The following is a 20,360-nucleotide window of genomic DNA, read 5'->3' as shown; positions in this document are numbered from 1 at the left end:
GTCTAGTGCACGTCGTCTAGTGCCAGCGTGAAATATACTGCACATAATGTACATGTATACATGTACACTGTCATCTTTACCAAAGATTATATAGTGGCGCAAGATGGGTAATTTGGCCATAAAGGTGTTATCACCATGAGCGCCATTCGATTGTGAAAGTTGATGTGTGTGTGTGTGTGTGTGTGTGTGTGCGTTCCTGTCGGGGCGCCTGCGCCTGCGTATTAACATGCACTGCGCAGGCGTAGTCCAACCAGAATGGCGCCTATGTGATAACAACGGTTTACGCGTATTCACGGTGAAGTTCCCCATCTTGCGCCGCTACGCGGCGCTAGCGCTATACGATCTTTGATCTTTACTAGTTCAGCTGCTCTTTTAGCCGTTCCACTGCACGAAGAATATTTGAACCTCGGTAAGTAGGCCTAGCCCATTTATTTAAGTTTCAAAGAGAAACAACTGTTTGAATGTTGTGCACTGCCGGGGGGGTTGTTGCTGTTACAGGGTCTAACCATGCTAACTAAAATTGTAAAAATAAGACTTTGATGCTTCTTTGCTGCGCTCATACACGTACTGACGTAGTCCCTTACATGCATTAGGCCTACATCATGAAAAGCAGTTTCGTTTTAATGGACAGCGCAAATACATGTATCGGGTAACATGACAAACGTTGGCCTATTTCATTTGGAAAGGCTGGTGTTTATGCCGCTGAGAGTAGGAAGAACTATGCATAAAGAGTGATTACAAATGCACTTTTTCAATCACTCAGTCATGTCAGTCCTAGCTAGATTAAATGTGTTTTTTAGACAAAAAAGTACATGTATCAGTCATGTCAGTACGGGCGTTTCTTAATAGCGCTTCCTAGAGTTTGAAACGTGTTGGCCAATCACAGTGTGCTCAATCTGTCAAATGTAGCAGTATGCGCAGGATTTTGTTGCTGGGTGCTCAGCTTGACATAGTCAACATGCCAGACATGATGACTGGGTCTGACCATGGTCTGACTAGTGACAAATAAAACATGAGAGGAATACACCAGAGAAGCAGGTGTCCAGTAGCTTCAGATTTGCTGATTTATTGTCATTTAGATTTCATTCAAATCACATTGATAATGATTTCCACAGTTGCAGGGGAGGAAGCAACCAATGCTGCACCAACATGACCAACCGGTGTGGCTTAGGGTTGACAAGATGCCATTATGAACCACCCACTCTTTCTCCCCTTCCAAAAACTACTTTTTCTTTTTAACTCGTCTCTACCAGCCAAAAATCTAAGTTGTTGCAGACATATCCTTCCGCTGCATCGATACAGTTTTATTTTTAGATTAATTTGCATATGCAGCTGGCTACCCTTTGGCAATTGACTTTAAATAACAGTAAGTAGACAAGCGCCCTCTATTGGTCCAATTAGTGAACAATTAAGCAAAATCATAATGCATGTTAATCGTTTCCCCACATAAAGCCGAGCCAATGTGCGTTTTGGAAGGGTTGACAGATTTCCCACATTGTGATTGGCCAATGCGTTACAAACTCTTGGAGCCGCGCTGTTGTGAGTTGCCCATATTACATTCCATCCGAGCATCTGATTCGAAATTGATTCCTGGCTCTTCAAGCCTTTCGGTTACAATGTATCTCTCGGAAAGTTCTCTCTCTCTGTTTTTTTTTTAATCTCGCCCATCAAGACCCTTTGGCTTTCTCCTGAAATCTCCATTTCTCCATTATGAGAACACATACAATATTGTTAGTACTTTGTACATGTACTTCCCATTAACCCTTCACCAATTCTAATAATATTTGATGTTTTATTTCTCTCTTGTGCTGACATATCAGGCACAATAGTAATAACATTCATCACATTGTTAAGGCAGTAATTCCTTTATCTCGGCCTGTCCATTTGCACTCTTCACAATGTACAGTGCACATTTTATCCACTCTTTATCAATTCTAGTAATGTTCACAGATAAATTCTTTTCCTGTGCTGACATACACATACCTTTACTAGGCACTAATATCATCATATTCCTGTAGCAGTAGCCAATATTAATACATTCAGAAGTCCATTCTTAATAATTCTTCTTTTTCTTTACAATCTCACATTATGAACATAAAAGATGGATCAGAAAGAGCCAACTTCAGATCGGTTTCTTTTTTGATGTACATGTATCTGTGTTCCATCTCCCATGTTGCAATTTTACAGAAAAGCCTTTATTTGTCAGGGCATCTCCTGATGTCATACTGTGCAAACCATAGGTTTGGGATTACTTATACCTATTTTCCAAGTGCTTCTGGAAAAATTTCTCTACATCTCATATATTGTAGCTGAGTGGCTTATTAATTAGTGGTTTGTAATCATGGATACTACAATGGTACATTGTAGGACAGTGCAGTGAAAATGTGTCTTGCCCAATACAATGTTACATCGGGACATGTACTGCTTAAGAATGGAAACCGGAGAATAATTGTCACCAGTGTCAGAGAGAAAGGCTGTGTTTCTGTTCCTGAATACATCAGTTTTGAACAAGGTATAAAAATGGACAAACCCGAGTGAGCTTGTGAATTGTTTCGCAAGCTCTCGGACAAGCACTGAGCATACAGTGTTTATTAATATATACATGTATGTTGCGTAAGGGCAAAACCTGTTAATATATACATGTAAATTAACACCTCCCCAATGCAGAAATGTACATGTATCTTGAAAATAGTTCGTGGTACCTGCTGCTTCACCTGACTCGGACCAGCCAGCCGACACCGGCAAGCTGGGTGGTCATGTGGTTAAGACGTCTGCACTAGTAAGCAGGAGGTCATGGGTTTGAGTTCCACCCGAGTAAGCTTGTGAATTTTTTCCCAAGCTCTCAGACAAGCACTGTGCTTACAGTGTTTATTAATAAATGTATACGTCTGGTAAGGGCAAAACTCGTTAAATACAAATTAACATCTCCCCAATGCAAAATACATCTTGAAGATACATGTAGTTCGTGGTACCTGCTGCTTCACCTGACATGGACCAGCCAGCCGACACCAGCAAGCTGGGTGGTCATGTGGTTAAGACATCTGCACTAATAAGCAGGAGGTCAAGGGTTCGAGTCCCACCCGAGTAAGCTTGTGAATTTTTTATGCAAGCTCCCGGACAAGCACTGAGCATACAGTGTTTATTAATACATGTACAATGTATGTATACGTTGGGTAAGGGCAAAACCCGTTACATAAAACCCTTTCCTTCTGGCATGTCTGGTAACTCAGATATGGCAAGCTTTCATTTGAGTGATTTCATCCTGACCCAAGAGTAGAGAATTTCAGAGCAACATACAGTACATGTACATGTAACAGGCTGTTCTTAATTCCACTCCTTTTGCTGTAACCGTCAAAAACAGTCAAAAATTCCTTCCACTTCCCCAGTACAGTAAATGTACATAGACATACAGTACATGTACATGTATTATACATGTATGCCACTTGACTGAGCTTGACTGATAGGACAACTGTGTTGAGAATGCATCTTTGCATAGGAAGTTTACATGTAAGTTGTTGTTAAGGCCTCAAAATTTGTCAATAATGCACTTAGCCATTTCAAGAGATACTGTTTCTTTTTGCACAGAAGGCTTGTGAGGCTGTTTTCTTTCACTTACAATGATTTGTGTACTACCGGAGAATCTCTTGGATTCAATTTTGTGTTAACTAAGGAATGTAACCACTTAACAGCTGCTGCTGTAGAACTTACCGGTACATGTAGGACTGAAGCTGCTGTGGCCTTTACGTTGACTAAAAAAAGCTTCCTCCATATTCGAGTTCATCTTGAAAATGGAGTATGATTTCTGTATTTTTTTGATAACGATAATGTCATTTCTGTTGCCCAAAATCCATAAAATGTTTCTAACTTGTATTACAACTCATTACATTGACATTAAAACTATAACTTAACGCCTTCAAGCCGGGATTCTTTTGACTGTGACTGCCGGGCTGCGGTATGCCCAGTATGCAAAGCTCTGTCCAGCTGCAGGCCAGTTGAACCAGCAGCTGCATGATGAATAGAATGTACATGTCCAGTATGTGTAGTATGTGACACTAATCCTCACACAAAGCCACGGCTGTGTACGGCTGCCGCTAGAAGGGGTTAAATTAAAAACTGCAATGCTGTACAATTATGAAATAAAATAAGATAGTACCTTCATGAATATACAATCACAGTTATTGTGATTAGGTAACTGGTTCCGAAGCTGAGGGCCAACCACAGTAAATGCCCTATCACCAAAGTTATTACAGGTCTTGTGAGATGGAACCTGTAGTTTCAGCTGATGTGAACATGAGGACTCGCATTATCCAACAAGAAGACAAATGTATGGAGGTGCATTTTATGGACGCATTTAAAACAGACAAAAGAATCTTAAACCAAATGCAATATTTAACTGGCGATCAGTGTAAATTTTTGACAGTTGGGGTAATGTGACAATGTTGCAATTCACAACACACCAGTCTGGCTGCAGCATTCTGTACTCTCTGAAGTTTCATTAGTTTGCACTGAGCAACACTGTACAACAGAATGTTACAATAATTTATAAACTTGTAACAAGCGAATGAACCAACACTTGAGTTTCCCAGTAGGTAAGATATTTCCGAATACTACATGTACAAATGTTATACATCTGATAAAAACACGCATTACACATTTTAGGTACATTCATCTTAAAATTTTCATCAAACCAAAAGCCAAGATTGTTTTCACATGAGACAGGTGTGATATGATTATTGTTGACAATTACTGTTCACATTACTTTTCACAATTACTTTTCACATGAGACAGGTGTGATGTGATTATTGTTGACAATTACTGTATCATATCGATATTAATCTTGGATAGTTGTTGCTTCGTACCAGTGACCAAAAAGTCATTAACCCTAACAGTCTTCAGTCCTTCACCTGCTGGACTACTGAGGACTGTTAGGGTTAATCATCAATTTATCTTTTAACATCCAGTTACGAAGTACATGTACCTGTACACAACCACTTAATGCCCATAAAGCTGTAGCTTGGTCTGTAGCTGATCAAGGCCTAAATGCTACATTCATGTACATACCGTACATCTGAGTATCACCAGTATGTGAATGGACTTCGGGTAGGTATGGCTGAACGATTTTGAACAACTTACTCGAGTTAATTACAAACAGTAAAGGTCCAAGACATGAGCCTTGTGAAATGCCATAAGGTACAGTAAGGCGTGGCGTCCACTGCTGGTATGATCGTCGGCCTGTATTACTGCCTTTCTCGGCCTGTACGGGGTGGTCTGGCCCGTCGGCTTACTTCCCAGACCCTCCACTGATGAATAGTGAGGAGTTAAGCGGATTAGTGTCAACTGCGTTAACAAGCTAAATTTCTTGCTTGGAGTGGTACGTGTACTGTGTCTTTGTCGTACAGATACCTTGAATGAAAGCATGAAGGAATAGGTCAAAGTACATGTACGGTACATGCACAGGTTTCATAATAATTCAGGACTCTCCTGGTTCACGGTCTTGATCCGTCGATTTTATGAAAGTTTAAAGATCTTATAAGACAGGTTTTACTGTGATTCTATAAACTCTGGCTGATTGCAAAGGATGCCATGAGTGAAGGTCGTGGGTTAAACCTTGTGTTGTTCTTGCTCAGTCAAGCACAAATTCCACTCAATATTTCTTTTGAATCAACCCAACTGCTCAAGAATGCCATTTGCACTGCCTCAACATAATGACAGGAATTGCCAGAAGATTTTGAAGGGTTGAGGCAGTTGGCACACGTCCAAGTAACATTTTCAAGAAATTTTGGAGGATTGAGGAAGACTCCAATTTGTTCACCCCCAAATTCCAATTTGGATTCTGGAGGATTGAGGAAGGTCCCTAGCAAAAAGGGCCTAGGGGTTAGAATTAAACCAAGCAAAAAATCTTCTATGTTTGTACAAATAAGAGATGCCAGGCTAAGCTCCTAGCCCTCCAACGGTCAAACAGCATCTCCATGGCCCTATACCGACAGCTCTGACCCTCCAGTACAAGATGTCCAAGATTCTTCGGCCAGCCCAAGATTCACAAGACCGGTATCCCACTCCGACCCATTGTAGCTTCCCGAGGTCAGCTGCATATCATCTTCCTGCTTTCAGTGGAGAGACAAATTTTTCGAGCAGTCTTCCGGAACCTCCATGGGATCGCCTCTATCCCCGGTTCTGGCAGACCTGTTCATGGAAGAATTTGAGCAGACAGCCCTTTTCTCCGCCGACCTCAAGCCCAGCGTATGGATCCGGTATGTGGACGACACCTTCGTCATCTGGCCACATAGCCCACAAGACCTCCAGCTGTTCCTTCAACACCTCAACAGCCAACACAACGACATCCAGTTCACCATGGAGAAGGAACAAGTCGGACGCATTGCATTCTTGGATGTCGAGGTTTCAAGACTACCAGATGGCACCCTATCCCGCACAGTATATAGGAAGCCAACACACACCGACCACTACCTGAACAACCGGTCATTCCACCACCCCAGCATCAAGGCCTCCGTCAACAGAGCCCTCGTACGTCAAGCATACAACGTCTGCGACCAAGACCACCTACAACCAGAACTCCATCACATCTCCACAGCACTAAAGCGAAACGGGTTCAAGTCAAGACACATCAAGACCCTAGACCCCCCCCAGACCAGCGGGTCTCCTATACCCAAGGTCAACCCATTAGGCACATAAGTTCTGTCACCCTCCCCTACATAGGCAATACCTCCCACTGGATCCAGCGCATCCTTCTCTACCATGGCATCAAAGTCTTCCATACCGCCTCCAACAAGATCCAAGCAACTCTCCAGTCTCACAAGGACAAACAAGACCCCACAACCAAGCCAGGGGTCTACAGGATTCCCTGCGAATGCGGCAAGGTGTACATTGGCAAAACTGGCAGAGATCTCACTACTAGACTCAATGAACACCGAGCCCACGGCCGACGGGGGCATCTTGAGAAATCTGCCATCATCAAACACTCCAGCACTGAAGACCACCAAGTCCACCGGCAACAAGCCCATCTCATTGCCAACATAGAGCAATGGCATCCACGCCGTGTTCGTGAGGCAATTGAGATTCACAAGAACAGAACAGTTCTGCAAGACACAGGCTTCACCATCAGTGACATCTGGTGCCCCATCCTCAACCCTTCTTAGTCCGCCTCATGGGTCATCTATACCCTTGTCACCCTGCCCCAATTCTTCCCATGTTTACCCATCCACACCCACATCAGTACTGCCACACCTGAGTAAGTTTCCACCACGCATCACTGAGCCAGCCTAAACCCTTCTCCAGACTTCCCACCTTCACGCATCATCGGACTAATCCCTGTCTCCAGAATCCTCCACCAGACTAGTTCCACTCCCAGTCAGTATTCGGCATTCTCCTGATGACGAGCAGAGCATACTGCTTGAAATGTCGTGTACCACTAGTTCTTTTCAGAACCTCAAATACTCACAAAAGAGATACGTCCATGGTGCTACCGCAAACTTACTTTCTGTTAAATAAGCATTTATTGTACCCTGTGTTCTAAATTACATAGCTTCTTGAAAGATATGTTTCTTTGTCCCATCCAAAGTGCTCAGACCAAAGGCATTGTGGGTAAATGATCTGATGCATTAACAAAAAAGAGGGTGTACACAAATAAGATAAATTTTCTTATCTCTCTAATTAATGCTGTGCAACCTGCAATAGCAAACAACCCTTTTATCTAAGGTCTGTACATTGTACGTATACCATAGAATTGGTACTCAGCACTCTGTCTTTGAGGGTTTTTAGTTCAGAACCAGAAATAACCGTTTTGGTATAAAAGAAACAAACAGCAAATGTGTAGCATCAAGTTCTCGTCATGTTTTCCACGATTCATTTTTTGTCCAGAGCTTACAAGCTGTGTGCGTTTCATTGCATGTGATTGCCCCTTCACTTTCCAGGTTGCAGATATATTATGCTCATTCAATGACAACACATTCTCTTTACAAAACTGGATTTTAGTGATACATGGTTCGTCTACATGTACATGTAGCTTAATCAAATTATCTTCATCTAAGGCTTTAACAATTTCAACCTTGTCATGTCATGCGTCAGGTTAAGTTTCCAAGCACCGGGTCAAAAAATATAATTTGGTCAACCAAAGAATGCAGTTTACATACAGTACATATGGATATCAGTAAGAGACTCAGCTTGTTCTACATGTATTTGAGGTGGCCTATCAGTTTTTTAACCACTACATGTACCTGCCGGGGACTCTCGGAGCTGTATGGTTTATATGCTTGGCCGGGGTCTCTGAACTCGGACAAAGGAAACAGGGCCCTGTAACAAAAGACCGTACTCCGAACAAAAGACCAGGCTGCTGGGCATTACAGGCATTTTTCACTCTCAAAAGTGGTGATAATCCAGCGTTGTTTTGAAACCGTATACCAGGGTTTGGGGCATTGAAAGCAAGCGGATTACCACCGGGGACAAAAGTGCTCCACTACCACAGCAATGAGCCACACAGCACCGCTGCATGTTAATCTGGCCCCTATTGAAAAGAGGTCAGCAGTGCACTGAGCCAGGTTCGTGAACAAAATACAGTTGTATAACACCGCACAATCTGGGCTCTGTTTGCAAGGCTGCAAGCCTGGCTGAAATACTCGTGCGCCAATGAAGGTCACCTGTCAACTTAGAGTAGTGCCTAAAGATTACTTCGTGCGGCTATTAACGACCGCTAAATGGAATGATGAATTTTTGAAGGATTTTGAAAACGGAAAAAATGATAGTCATGCCGGCCCAGCATCATCAATGTTGAAAAATGCCCTGGCACAAAGTGGTTAATACGTCTAGATCATGAACTTTAACCACTTCCTGCCGGGGTATTTATCAGTGTTGATGATGCTGGGGTGGGATATATATCATTTTTTTCTGTTTTCAAAATTCTTTAAAATTCCTATCTTCATTTACTGGACACTTACAAACACGTGAAGGCATGTCTGGTGTCCACTCTAGCCTGACAGACAAAATCTATTGACGCCTGAGTATTTCAGCCAGGCCTGCAGCCTTGTAAAAAGAGCCCAGATTTTGTGGGTGTTATGTAACATTCTTTTGCTCACGAACCTGTCTCAGTGCGCTGCTGACCACTTTTCAATAGGGGCCAGATTAGAATGCAGCGGTTGTGTGTGGCTCATTGCTGCGGTGGTGGAGTGTTTTTGTCCCCGGTGGTAATCCGCTTGCTCTAAATGCTGCAAACCGTTGTATGCTGTTTCAAAACAAGGCAGGATTATCTCCACTTTTGAGAGTGAAAAATGTCGGTAATGCCAGCAGCCTGGTCTTTTGTTCAGAGTACGGTCTTTTGTTACAAGACCCTGTTCCCTTTGTCCGAGTTCGGAGACCCCGGCCAAGCATATAGAGCATACATGTACGTGTCCGGATCCAACGTCCCCGGCAGGAATTGGTTAAGTGTACCAGCATTTGTATCCTAGATCATACTCAACCATTCAGTACGATGGGTCAGTTTTCTACTTGCTCTTTTGGATGTTGTAAATGATTTGTGTGGGCATACTTCAGGTTTTTATGAGATGAGTTATTAGAAACCACAATGAATCCATCATCTACATGTAAACTTGTACTTCTACAATGAAATATGAATACCAGAAGCTCTTTAGTGGGTCACAAGTGGTTTCAGTAGTTTTGTGAACACCAGGGGGCTGACGAAAGGCCAAAAGGCATGAAAGGAAGCAAGATGAATTCAAAGTACATGTACGTGTACCTGACATAGCCATGAATCTTCCATGAGAATCGAAAATACTTCTGAGAGTATACAAAAATGCCAATATGATGTAAATCAGAACTGAATAAAAGTGCGTTTTAATCATCGAGCTTAAAGTGAATCTTTTGCACATTTTTTTTTCAAGTTGCTGAGGTCAAGAATCAGCATTCTCTTTCCCGAAAATTGATAACGGACTCACAAAGTACGAGGCTTCTTGTTTCTCAGAAATTCTCAGAGATGTGAGAAATTCTAGAATTGATTCTGTCACAAAGGATTTTTCTTTCATGGCTGAATTATTGTTGTGAAAAACATTGGAAGAGGCATTTCAGTAAATGGTATAACAGCCATCAGTGATAGCAGACAGTATCATGTGAGAAGAAGCAATTCCTTTCCAATAATCAGCGTGACTTTTCAATCTGCATTTGACTGTTATCAGATTTTAGATCTTCCATGCCACAAGAATCATAATTACATGATACATGTACATGTACCTTCCAAACATCCCCAAACGTGTGTTCTAAGTTTGTAAACTAGAGGGTCCTGGCAGGAAGTAGTGATGGCTGGGACATGCAAGGAGCTTGCAAGGTTGGATGCTTGGAGGTTGGGACTTGCCACGGTGTGTTTCTGTTGTAGAAACTCATGTAATCAATGGAAGGCACAGATTTTTGGTTTGACCCTTGTGAAACTGTCAACTGTGAATTGAAACTCTCTTGCCCAGTGGCCTGCCAGTTTGCAGCTGTAGCAGATGTCAGCATTTGACAAGCTTGTCTGTAGAATACCAAAAAAAAAAAAAAAAAGAGAGAGAAAGGGAGAAGAAAAGCAAAAGGAGCCACGAGCAGCTGTGTAATAGCTGCACCTGTATTTTGTGAAAGCTCACAAGAATCTAACTTGAATTGGCTATGGCGCACTTGATCATGTGACATCTGATGGCTGTTATAACAAGGGAAAATTAGTGTTGTCTGTACCAGCATACCAGTATGTGGCACTCTTTCCGGCTGAGGCCCTCTCTCGCCCTCCATGTCTACTTACACGTAGTTTAAGTTGTAAAGTAAGCCTGTTCCAATTTGTTTGCTAGTTGCTGAATGCATGCCAGTAGCTTGTAGTAGGTGGGGAGGCATTGAAATATACTTTATTTCTAGACTTCCGTTTTTTGTTATGATTTAATAATGATCACGAGTACCCTGGTAGCCACCCGTTATGGGAATCAGGTACATTGTACCTAGTTCCCACACTACATGTAACTGAATACCCTATTTTCTGTGCGGCCTTACCATTAAGAAGAGATTCACTCTTGAACATTTTGTTGATGGGCAAAATCTTGAAGTCTTAGTCCTTTCTGAGCTTAGTTACATGTAATGGTGTGTTGCACTTCCTTAGTGAAGTTGAAGATAAGGTCTGTAATTTTCTTCAGCTGGTGCACCAGAATAGCAACCTTAGATCGTAATTTCTTTACATTCATGTAGTTTCTGTACACATGATAGTCTCCACAGGTACACATGTATTTCCAATGGCATGACTGCAGAGTTCATGCCCTTAAGCAGAACTGTGTGTTGACATTCTGTCAGAGAATTGCTAGAAAAATCTGTGGCTCTTTTGCCTGCAGTTTTGCATTGGATATTATTAAAGTACCGGTACATTATATTAAATCTTACACTGTGTGTGATTTTTGTATTTTCTCAGATTCCAGTTGGGCCAAACTGGCTTGTTGTCTCCATTTGCACAGATCATGTTCTTTCAAGTGTATCTTCTTGCAGCATTTTGTAATCTTTTATAGTAAAGATTGCGGTAACACCATGTATTTATCTCTTCTTTGAGTATGTGTGGTTCTGAGAAGAACCGGGGAATAACTCGACGTTTCGAACAGTGTACTCTGTCCGTCTTCAGGAGACTGCAGGATTCTGACTGGGAGTGGAGCTTATATGGTGTAGAGAGGGATCCAGATGTAGGGATTAGCTCAGTGAGGCGTTAAGGCGGGAACAGTGATGGCGGGAACAATGGATGCTGCACTGGATCCTGGGGCTGCATGCCCTGTGTGTGTGTTTACCGGAGCGTGTCAGTTGGAGTTGGCAGTGGGAGAGTGAATAGCTGGGTGTCAAGGGACATAGAAGGCCCATAGGCTAACTGAGGGGGAAACCTAACTAGGGAGTCCTAGGGTATAGGAGACCCATTGGACTGGGATGTGAGGATGGGGCGCCAGATGTCGCTGATGTTGAAGCCGAAGTCTTATATTTATAATCTTGCTTCCACTAAATCAGTACTGTGAAGTCTGCTGGATAAAACAAACATAGTGATAGATTTATGACATCTTACGGTACTTGACAGATGCAGGCTCCGAAGTGTGATGTACATGCAGATGGTTATGGTATCGAGTGATCTGTTTTGCTTGTTTTCTCCCAGTGTCTGATGTTTTTAGGCAATCTGAGCCATTCTCTTCTGATACTACATGTAGCATGAAAAGTCATCTGTGTTAGTAGTTGATAAGATTAATGTTCAAATTTTTGCTGGCAAATTTGCTGACAAAAATTTGACAGCTCTTGGTTGAAAATTTCTTGCATAAATTTTTCTGGTGTTGTGAATGAAAGTTTTAACATTAATCCTACAACACAGATGAACTTTCACGCCAAATGAAACTCCAGTTGTACATGTAAGTGAAGTAGCAGACCCTAAATGAAATGTTGAATTGATTATTCCAGTTTAGCTTCAAGAAATTATATCTCACTTAAAAAAGGCATTTTGAAGGAAAACGTTTTTCATTTGCAGTTTTTTTGGGGGGATAACGTGGGTAGGCTTAAATTGCACAGAACTAAGGATTGTGGTGCAATTACCGGTACATGTAGGCATTAAGGCTTTTACCCTTTGCTTTCATAACCCTATACCTGTATATAGGCCAAAAACAGTAGAGAATTTATTGACTTGCAGACTGAAGTTTTCCCATACAGTGCACATGTATATGCCATTGCAGTTAGGATGGTCCAAACAATACTAGCACATGTACATGTACACGTACCTGTACATGTACATGTAGGTGAGACTAGCCTTAGTACATGTACATGTATCAGGTATATGTTTTGAACAGTGCCATATTACAGGTACATGTAGTGGGCAGGGCTTCATTTTAATAAATACAAGGAGAGCTAAAAATCCCTCTCCTTAATTCACTTTCTTGATTTAAGGAGAGCGATTAAAAATTGTTCTCCTTAAATCAACAAAGTGAATTAAGGGAACGATTTGCTCTCGCTAACAAAAACCAAGTTAATGTAAATATACTCAATAAAATTAATGCAGTTTAAGTTCCTTTACTGAGTTCAATGAGTTAACTTTAATCAGTTAAACCATCTCTCTTCTCACTTTATATATTCAGACAACATGTGATGCAATGGAGTTTGGATTGTGATTATGAATGATAAGTCTAAGAGGGCTCTAAGATAACATTCAGCCTGTGACTTAGACTGATGCACCCATTTTCTAATAAACCGAAGAGAATAATGAAAAATTAATGTATGGATTCACAGATTGCATTTTTCCCACTTTTTTACTTGACGGAGCTTGCTGAAATTTCATCCAAATGTTCCTCATGCCAAAAATCAGTCGACAAAGTGGTTATGAATCGGTAAACATGTCCATGGTTAACGTATTTGCAGAAAATTTTATCGAAAATCCGCCTCTGATGACGCTCCCATTTGAACTCGCTCTGTGTGCAAACTCGCTCAATCCAGGGCATCTACTGCATGTTCGCGGGCATGCATGTGGGTCTGTCATGTAGTCTTTCATCGTACATTGGTTTGGTGGACGTGGGCGCATAACTTGACTAGTCTCCTCACTTGCCCGACAATCCATTTCGCCGCTACAGGGGCTCTGAATTTACTGTGCATGTGTATCCTTTCTTTTTGGTATTTTAAAACGTATTGCACGTTCACTGCAGATTGTATTCATCCTTTCCTGCGCTCACATTACTACTTCAACCAGTATATTTTCGTATAGAACACCGGGCACATTACCCGCCCGAGACCTTTTTCTTTCCTGTGGCATATTTTCTGTTCTCGACATGCGAACATTGTTCTCACGCTCAAACCACACGAACACGCAACAGGATCACACACCATCTGCAGCAACTACAGGGTTTTTCACAAACTCACATTTGCTGTTCACAAATGGCCCAGAATGTAGCGCCTGAACTCGACCCGTTCTGGGAGAGAGGTTGGCCAGGTGCAGCCACGTGCGTCCATGGAATTCCATAGGCTCGCCCACACACACTAGGCCCGCCCACATGCGCTATCATGTTTGTGTGTTGCTATGCGGGATTCATCAAGCACACGCGCACAACTCAAAGACTTTGATCACCAGCCCTTGTGTTTTATTACATTCAATCTTTGGACTCGTTTGCTTCTGTCGACCCAACGAGATTCAAGGGACTTGTCATAAATCAACATTTGCTGGTTTGAAAAAACCATGCACTCCTTAAATTTTTAAGGAGTGCTTTTTTTGCTCTCCTTGGGAAAACATTATGGAGCGCAGAGGAGTGCGATCACGTTCCTTTAAAATGAAGCCCTGAGTGGGGGCAGGGCATGTTACTGTACTTGGTCATGCATGTAGAGGTTGGATGTACATGTACAGCACCAGTAAGTACATGTACATGTATGTGTACATACACGTACATATGCAGCATTAGCCCCAAGGACTTGTATGTTGGGACTCATCAGCAGATCCCTGCTAAGAGCATTTACATCAGTCACTGATTAGATATACAGTCGAACCTCGTTAATGAGAGCACTGATAATACAAGAGTCTGCTTATAACAAGGATAATCATACATGTAGGTCCCAATCTTTTGTTTATCATTGTTTTCATTCCTGATAATACTAGGTTCCGGTTATAACAAGGTACATTGTAATTTGCCAATTCTGAAGGGCCTCTGAATAACGAGGTCCGACTGTACATGTACATGTATTTAAAGGTAATTAATTTCCCAGTCTTCAGGGGTCAGGATGTGTAACATTTTAATCAGTATCCCAGCATACATCTTTCCACCAACACATCATAAGTACATGTATATTGTACAGACATGTAGGAAGTTCTGTGCAATTCATGTCAACTGTAATCTTTTTCACGGTCCTAGAAAAAAATGTTATTGGCCTTAGAAAACTGTTACGATGTCATGTTATGGGTACATGTACATGTACTGGTACATGGTAGCCATAAAAACAAAGTTTACTGGATATTTTGTCACCACGATATACACGTACGTGTATATTTCTTACAGGATGCTCTATCTATTGATACCAAACTGTGTTAATTCCACCAAGAAGTCCCAAACCATTGACCCTCTCTCAAGTACATGTATGTGATTACCTTGACAAAAATTGCTTAATGTACGAAAATATTATTTTTTTTCAGATAATGACATTCAGTAAGCAAGGATCATTGGTGTTGCGTAAATTCATGTATGGTCGAAGATGCTTTACTAGTACCACACCATCGGAAGTCAAGAGAGTGTCTCGATTTGCTTCTCTTGATGCTAAGATTGAGAGAGTTTTACCAGCGAAGTGGCAACCAATATGGAATCATCCAGCGGGTTGGTATACATGGATAGGCCTCCACCATGTTAAGGGGACTGTTTCTTTTGTTAGAAGAGTCTGGACTGAGTTGCGGGGACACAATCTTGATCCCATAATGCTTTTAAACAATATAGTGTTTTATTTCAACACATTTTCTCCATATACATGTACACGCACTGGTAACAAGTATATATTTGTACAGGTCAAAGATTACCAAGATTCATTAGTGTGTATTGCAGGTCAACAGTTCAGGTCAACAAGTCAATCACAAGTCATCCAGTCTTAAACCAAATCACAGATATATTAGTGAACTGTGACAAAAGAAAAAGCTCTTCTGTCAGTGTTAATCCTGTTACTTGTGACTGGACCTTTGGAAGGACTGATGTTTGGTGCCAGTCAAAGTCTGATGCAGCTTCAGGACCCCAGAGGTATCCCAGAAAAGCCAATGTGTTATTAATGTTGTGGCCTCTAAAAAGAGTAGACTTCCACAAATGATCATTGGGAAATGTATGAATGCTTTAGGACTTGGACAATCAAACTTGGCTGAGTAGGAAAGAAAGTAATTGGTAAACATATTCTTTATGAAATGTACATGTACTTATCAAATATCAGCACCAGAACCCTTAGAAAACAACACCACAAAATAAAAGCACGGATGTCAAGAGCGGTATATAATGCTTTTGGTATTTTTTCTCACCCAACATCATGTAAAATGAGCCTGAAGTTGCATCTTTTGAATTTGCCCCCTTGGACACCAAAAGCTGGATACGCTGCTGCTGTTATTGTTGCTACCCTGTATACTGTACTTTTACGGCAGCTCTGAGAAACATGTTTCCAATTTTTAACATTTTAGACAAGCATTTTAAGGATTTTGGATCTGCTCCTTTTCCCTCAAACTTTCAGGTCTGAAAACAATCCATTTCTGGGCACCAATGTTTAAATGGGTGAGTATTATGATACCGGTAGCCTCACTGGCACAAATTTGTTGTGAAATGTCATTGAATTTTTGTAGTCTTCTTGAAAGGATTTTATTAAGGATGGTGCATGTACACTACCCGTCAAATGTTATATTGCACTTGTGCGCACCATTTCAGGGAAGTGTTTTGCACAAAAATACCCCGAATTGCATATAAATAATGAAACCTGTGTGATCTGTGTTCATTTTAATCTAATAAATTCATGTTTCCAATGGTTAATGGCATCTGTCTAACACCATTTTGATGCCGATTCTGAGACAGTTCCTTGCAACACGTTAAAACGCCATCTTGGATTGCCTCATTACGTATTCATGAGTCATGAATATAATTATTGCAGCATTTAAACCAATGACAACAAAGTTTGCGTGCTAGGAAAAACTGTATGATTAATACTTATAAGGTAATACAAACTCCCATTCTTGGAAAGGGAAATTAGATAACCAAAGCAGTTATAAAAGGGGAGCTGTTTTGCATTTGAATACCATTCAGTGACCTTTTGAGAGCAAACAATGGCATCAAATACTCCGCTCGTTGATCACGAAAAAGGGATGATAGAGGCTTGGCACCGGGAGGGAATCACCAACAGGGAAATAGCCAGGCGGCTTGGCGTAAGTGAATTTGCTGTCGGACACAATCTGAGAAAACTTCGGGAGAGTGGAAGCATGAATGCCCAGTCAAAATCTTGTTGTCCACGGGCTACGACAGAGCGGGACGACAGGCACCTCGTGCAGTCGTCAAGACGCGACCGCTTTAAGACCGCCCCTGAGCTGGCAGTTGAGCTTGCCAACCATGCCGGCGTGCAGGTCAGCCGCAGGACTGTATCATGCCAATTGGCTGAGGCTGGGCTTCATGGGCGAGTTGCCAGGCATAAGCTCCGCGTTATGCCAGCTCACAAAGAGAGGAGATTAGACTGGGCCCATATGCATCAGGGATGGACGGCCACTGACTGAGACCGCGTCCTTTGGAGCGACAAGTCGAGGTTCCAGCTCTTCCAGTTAGACAGCTTTTTTTTACGTCAGGAGGGCAGTTGGCGAGAAGTACCACAAAGACTGTGTGGTACCCTCAGTGAAACGTAGGGACTCTGGCATCATGGTTTGGGGCTGCATAGGTTCTGCTGGCCTCAGTGACTTGACCTGTATCACAAATATCAATGCTGATGCTTATGTTGATATTCTTCGTGACCACATGCTGCCATCTGCCCATTGTTTGATTGGCCCTGAATTCCTGTTCTAGCATAACGATGCCCCGGCCCATATGGCAAGGGTGACGTTGGAATTCATCACTAATCCAACCCCAGATTTCATCCAAGATATGGGGGTCAGTTGGCAGTTTGAAGTGATGGAATGGCCAACCCAGAGCCCCGACCTGAATCCGATTGAGAATCTCTGGGAAGAGTTGGAGCGTCATCTCCAGTGTGAAAACCGACCCTGGAATAAAGAAGAATTATTCGAGATTCTCAATCAGATCTGGGAAGGACTTGACCGCCATGTCACCACGAATCTCTTGGATTCAATGCCAAGATGATGTCAGGCAGCCATCGAGGCCAATGGGGCCTATACGCAGTACTAATCCATGGGCCATCCTTCGTGTTTTGGGGGTCCTGGGCGCCGCCATCTTGGATTTTGCCGATAATGATATGATAATGAGGGCATACTCCATTAACGTTGTGCACGGAGAACAGAGACAACATCAAATTCAACGCTTTTGGCAACCTTAAAGGATAGATTCCTCACATGAAACGTGGATTTATTGGAATATGCACACAAAGGAAGACACGGGTACATAGTGTTTAGTGACTTTTTAGTGTTTTTTGCAATCATTTACAAACAAATACATGGTGCGATGTAGGTGCGATATAACTTTTGACCACCAGTGTACGTCACAGAATAGTTGAGTATTCTCAATGAAATCAATGTTAACAGGGCACCATGGTAAACAATCCACTGATCGGTAGTGGAGGATGCTCTGTCAAGAGCATAAAAGGCACCTATGTACTCTTTTATGACAGGTCGTATTTATGAGATACTGGTATATTATGAGGCTAGTAGTGATAAATGACATTGATGGAGTTACATGTACATGTATGTTATGTATGTCTTGGTAGTAAATTTTGCATTTTTAATGGGTCATGTTTACATGCAGCTGACTGCAACATTTTATCTTGGTAGCTCATCCTTAAATGTAAAACTACAGAACTCATGGTATTATTGATGGATGTCTCCAGATTGTCAAGTCTGGGTACATACATTGTACATACAGGCATGTAATAATTGGCGTTCAAAGTTTAAAAAATTGTGAAACCACTGTGCCACTTGTTGCCCTTCTTCAAAACTACCAAGTGCTATTTACATGTATTTTGCAAAGTACATGTAGCTTCTGCTATGATCCTTACTGAGGTATTTTGATTACATGTTTGTGTCTATCTGTAGTGTGCTCATACATATGTACAACTCCCATATATTTATCTCCACTGAGCTGTTTAATCTTCATTTGAAACATCATGTACAGTGCTTGGTGATAGCAGGCCTGTCAGACTATGCCAGACCACCTGAGAAGTTAAGTGTGTCCCAGTCAGCTGCCTTGGCTGCTACAGGTATGTGAAAGCAGCGTAGGATTTCATGGGATTGGGTATATACAGTACGTATGTTCTTTGACATTTGGGCACATTTATAAAAGGAATAACTACTATTTCATGTAGGTAAACTGTTAGGAATAGGATCCCCCACCGGTACATGCATGTTCCATTGAATGTGTCCAAATGTTAAGATCAGGATATGCACACCCCAATCTTATGGAAAGCCTATCTCTGGTTAGTTATTAATGTGTTTACATGTATCTGCTCTTGAGAAGTTCATCTGTCTCCTAATACATGTATGCCTTTAAATTGAATGTTTTAGTTTATGTAGAGCCAGTGTGTTTCTGTTTCAAAACCAGGCATTTTCTGTTTTGCAAAATCCTGAATTCCTCAGAAATTCGTACTTAGTTTCAAAACATGTACCTTAGTAAGCATAAGAAAAGAGCAAGTTAAAAAGTCTGCATGCAGACTGTTTGCCCAACCTTACTCCTCCCACAAAGAAAAGAAAGAACCTCCGTTTTGAAATACCCTGCAATGTTTTTGATATCCTTTTATTTTCTGTTGTAAAACTTTCGCAAATTTTAAACAGCATCCCCCCTTGATTTCCCATCATATGATTATCAAAAACTTAATCAATGGACAATTTGTATGTCAATCCTCATGTACAGTACATTTACAAAATCAGATTCCGTTACCGGGAGTAGGTCAAACATGCAATAGCCATTGATCACAATGTGTAAATGTTAGACCTGTTATTTCATTTGGCAGTTGTGCGACAGAATTCGAAAAGTTTGCATGAAATCTGGGCCTTAACCACTTCCTGCCGGGGACTCCAGGATCGGAAACGTATGGTTTATATGGGTGGCCGGGGTCTCCGAACTCGGACGAAGGAAACAGGGCCCTGTAACAAAAGACTGTACTCCGAACAAAAGACCAGACTGCTGAGCATTACCAACATTTTTCACTCTCAAAAGTGATGATAATCCAGCCTTGTTTTGAAACCGTATACCAGGGTTTTGGGCATTGAGAGCGAGTGGATTACCATTGGGGACAAAAGTGCTCCACCACCACAGCAATGAGCCACACAGCAACGCTGCACGCTAATCTGGCCCCTATTGAAAAGAGGTCAGCAGTGCACTAAGCCAGGTTTGTGAACAAAAGACAGTTAATACAACACCGCACAATCTGGGCTCTGTTTACAAGGCTGCTGGCCTGGCTGAAATACTCGGGCATCAGTGAAGGTCACCTGTCAACTTAGAGTAGTGCCTAAAGATTACTTGGTGCGGCTATAAACGACCGTTAAATAAAATGATGAATTTTTGAAGGATTTTGAAAACGGAAAAAATGATAGTCATGCCGGCCCAGCATCATCAACGTTGAAAAGTGCCCCGGCATGAAGTGGTTAAAATGCATGTTGTGAGTAAAACCTTTGCTCTTCATTGTAGACAGCAGGTGTCCTATTCACAGACGTGAGATTGGAGGAAAATGAAATATCCACAAAATAATCATCA

The 20,360-nt window shown here is 41.8% G+C and overlaps 2 protein-coding genes across 3 annotated transcripts in view; both read left to right on the top strand.

The window, feature by feature from the left end:
* LOC110977618 (uncharacterized) overlaps positions 1-20,360 on the top strand; it is a 30,890-nt gene continuing 10,530 nt past the window's right edge. The window contains exons 1-5 of one of the 2 annotated variants that reach the window (XM_087146440.1): positions 1-107; positions 360-409; positions 15,137-15,314; positions 16,201-16,241; positions 18,783-18,867. In XM_087146440.1, the coding sequence (XP_087002566.1) occupies positions 15,140-15,314; positions 16,201-16,241; positions 18,783-18,867 (301 nt within the window). In that variant the 5' untranslated portion in view covers positions 1-107; positions 360-409; positions 15,137-15,139. Of the gene's footprint in view, positions 108-189; positions 410-15,136; positions 15,315-16,200; positions 16,242-18,782; positions 18,868-20,360 lie in introns of those variants that run through there. The other variant, XM_022231905.2, reaches the window with a different exon arrangement.
* LOC147796663 (uncharacterized) lies at positions 6,190-7,250 on the top strand. The gene is made up of 2 exons (XM_087146871.1): positions 6,190-6,669; positions 7,155-7,250. Exons 1-2 carry the CDS (start codon positions 6,190-6,192, stop codon positions 7,248-7,250), a joined length of 576 nt encoding a protein of 191 aa, XP_087002997.1.

Source organism: Acanthaster planci, linkage group LG15 (genome assembly GCF_054643075.1).
Source record: "Acanthaster planci isolate LZ-2023a linkage group LG15, COTS_SCS, whole genome shotgun sequence".
In the NCBI taxonomy this organism is placed as follows: Eukaryota; Metazoa; Echinodermata; class Asteroidea; order Valvatida; family Acanthasteridae; genus Acanthaster; species Acanthaster planci.
This window is presented reverse-complemented; position numbering and strand designations above follow the sequence as displayed.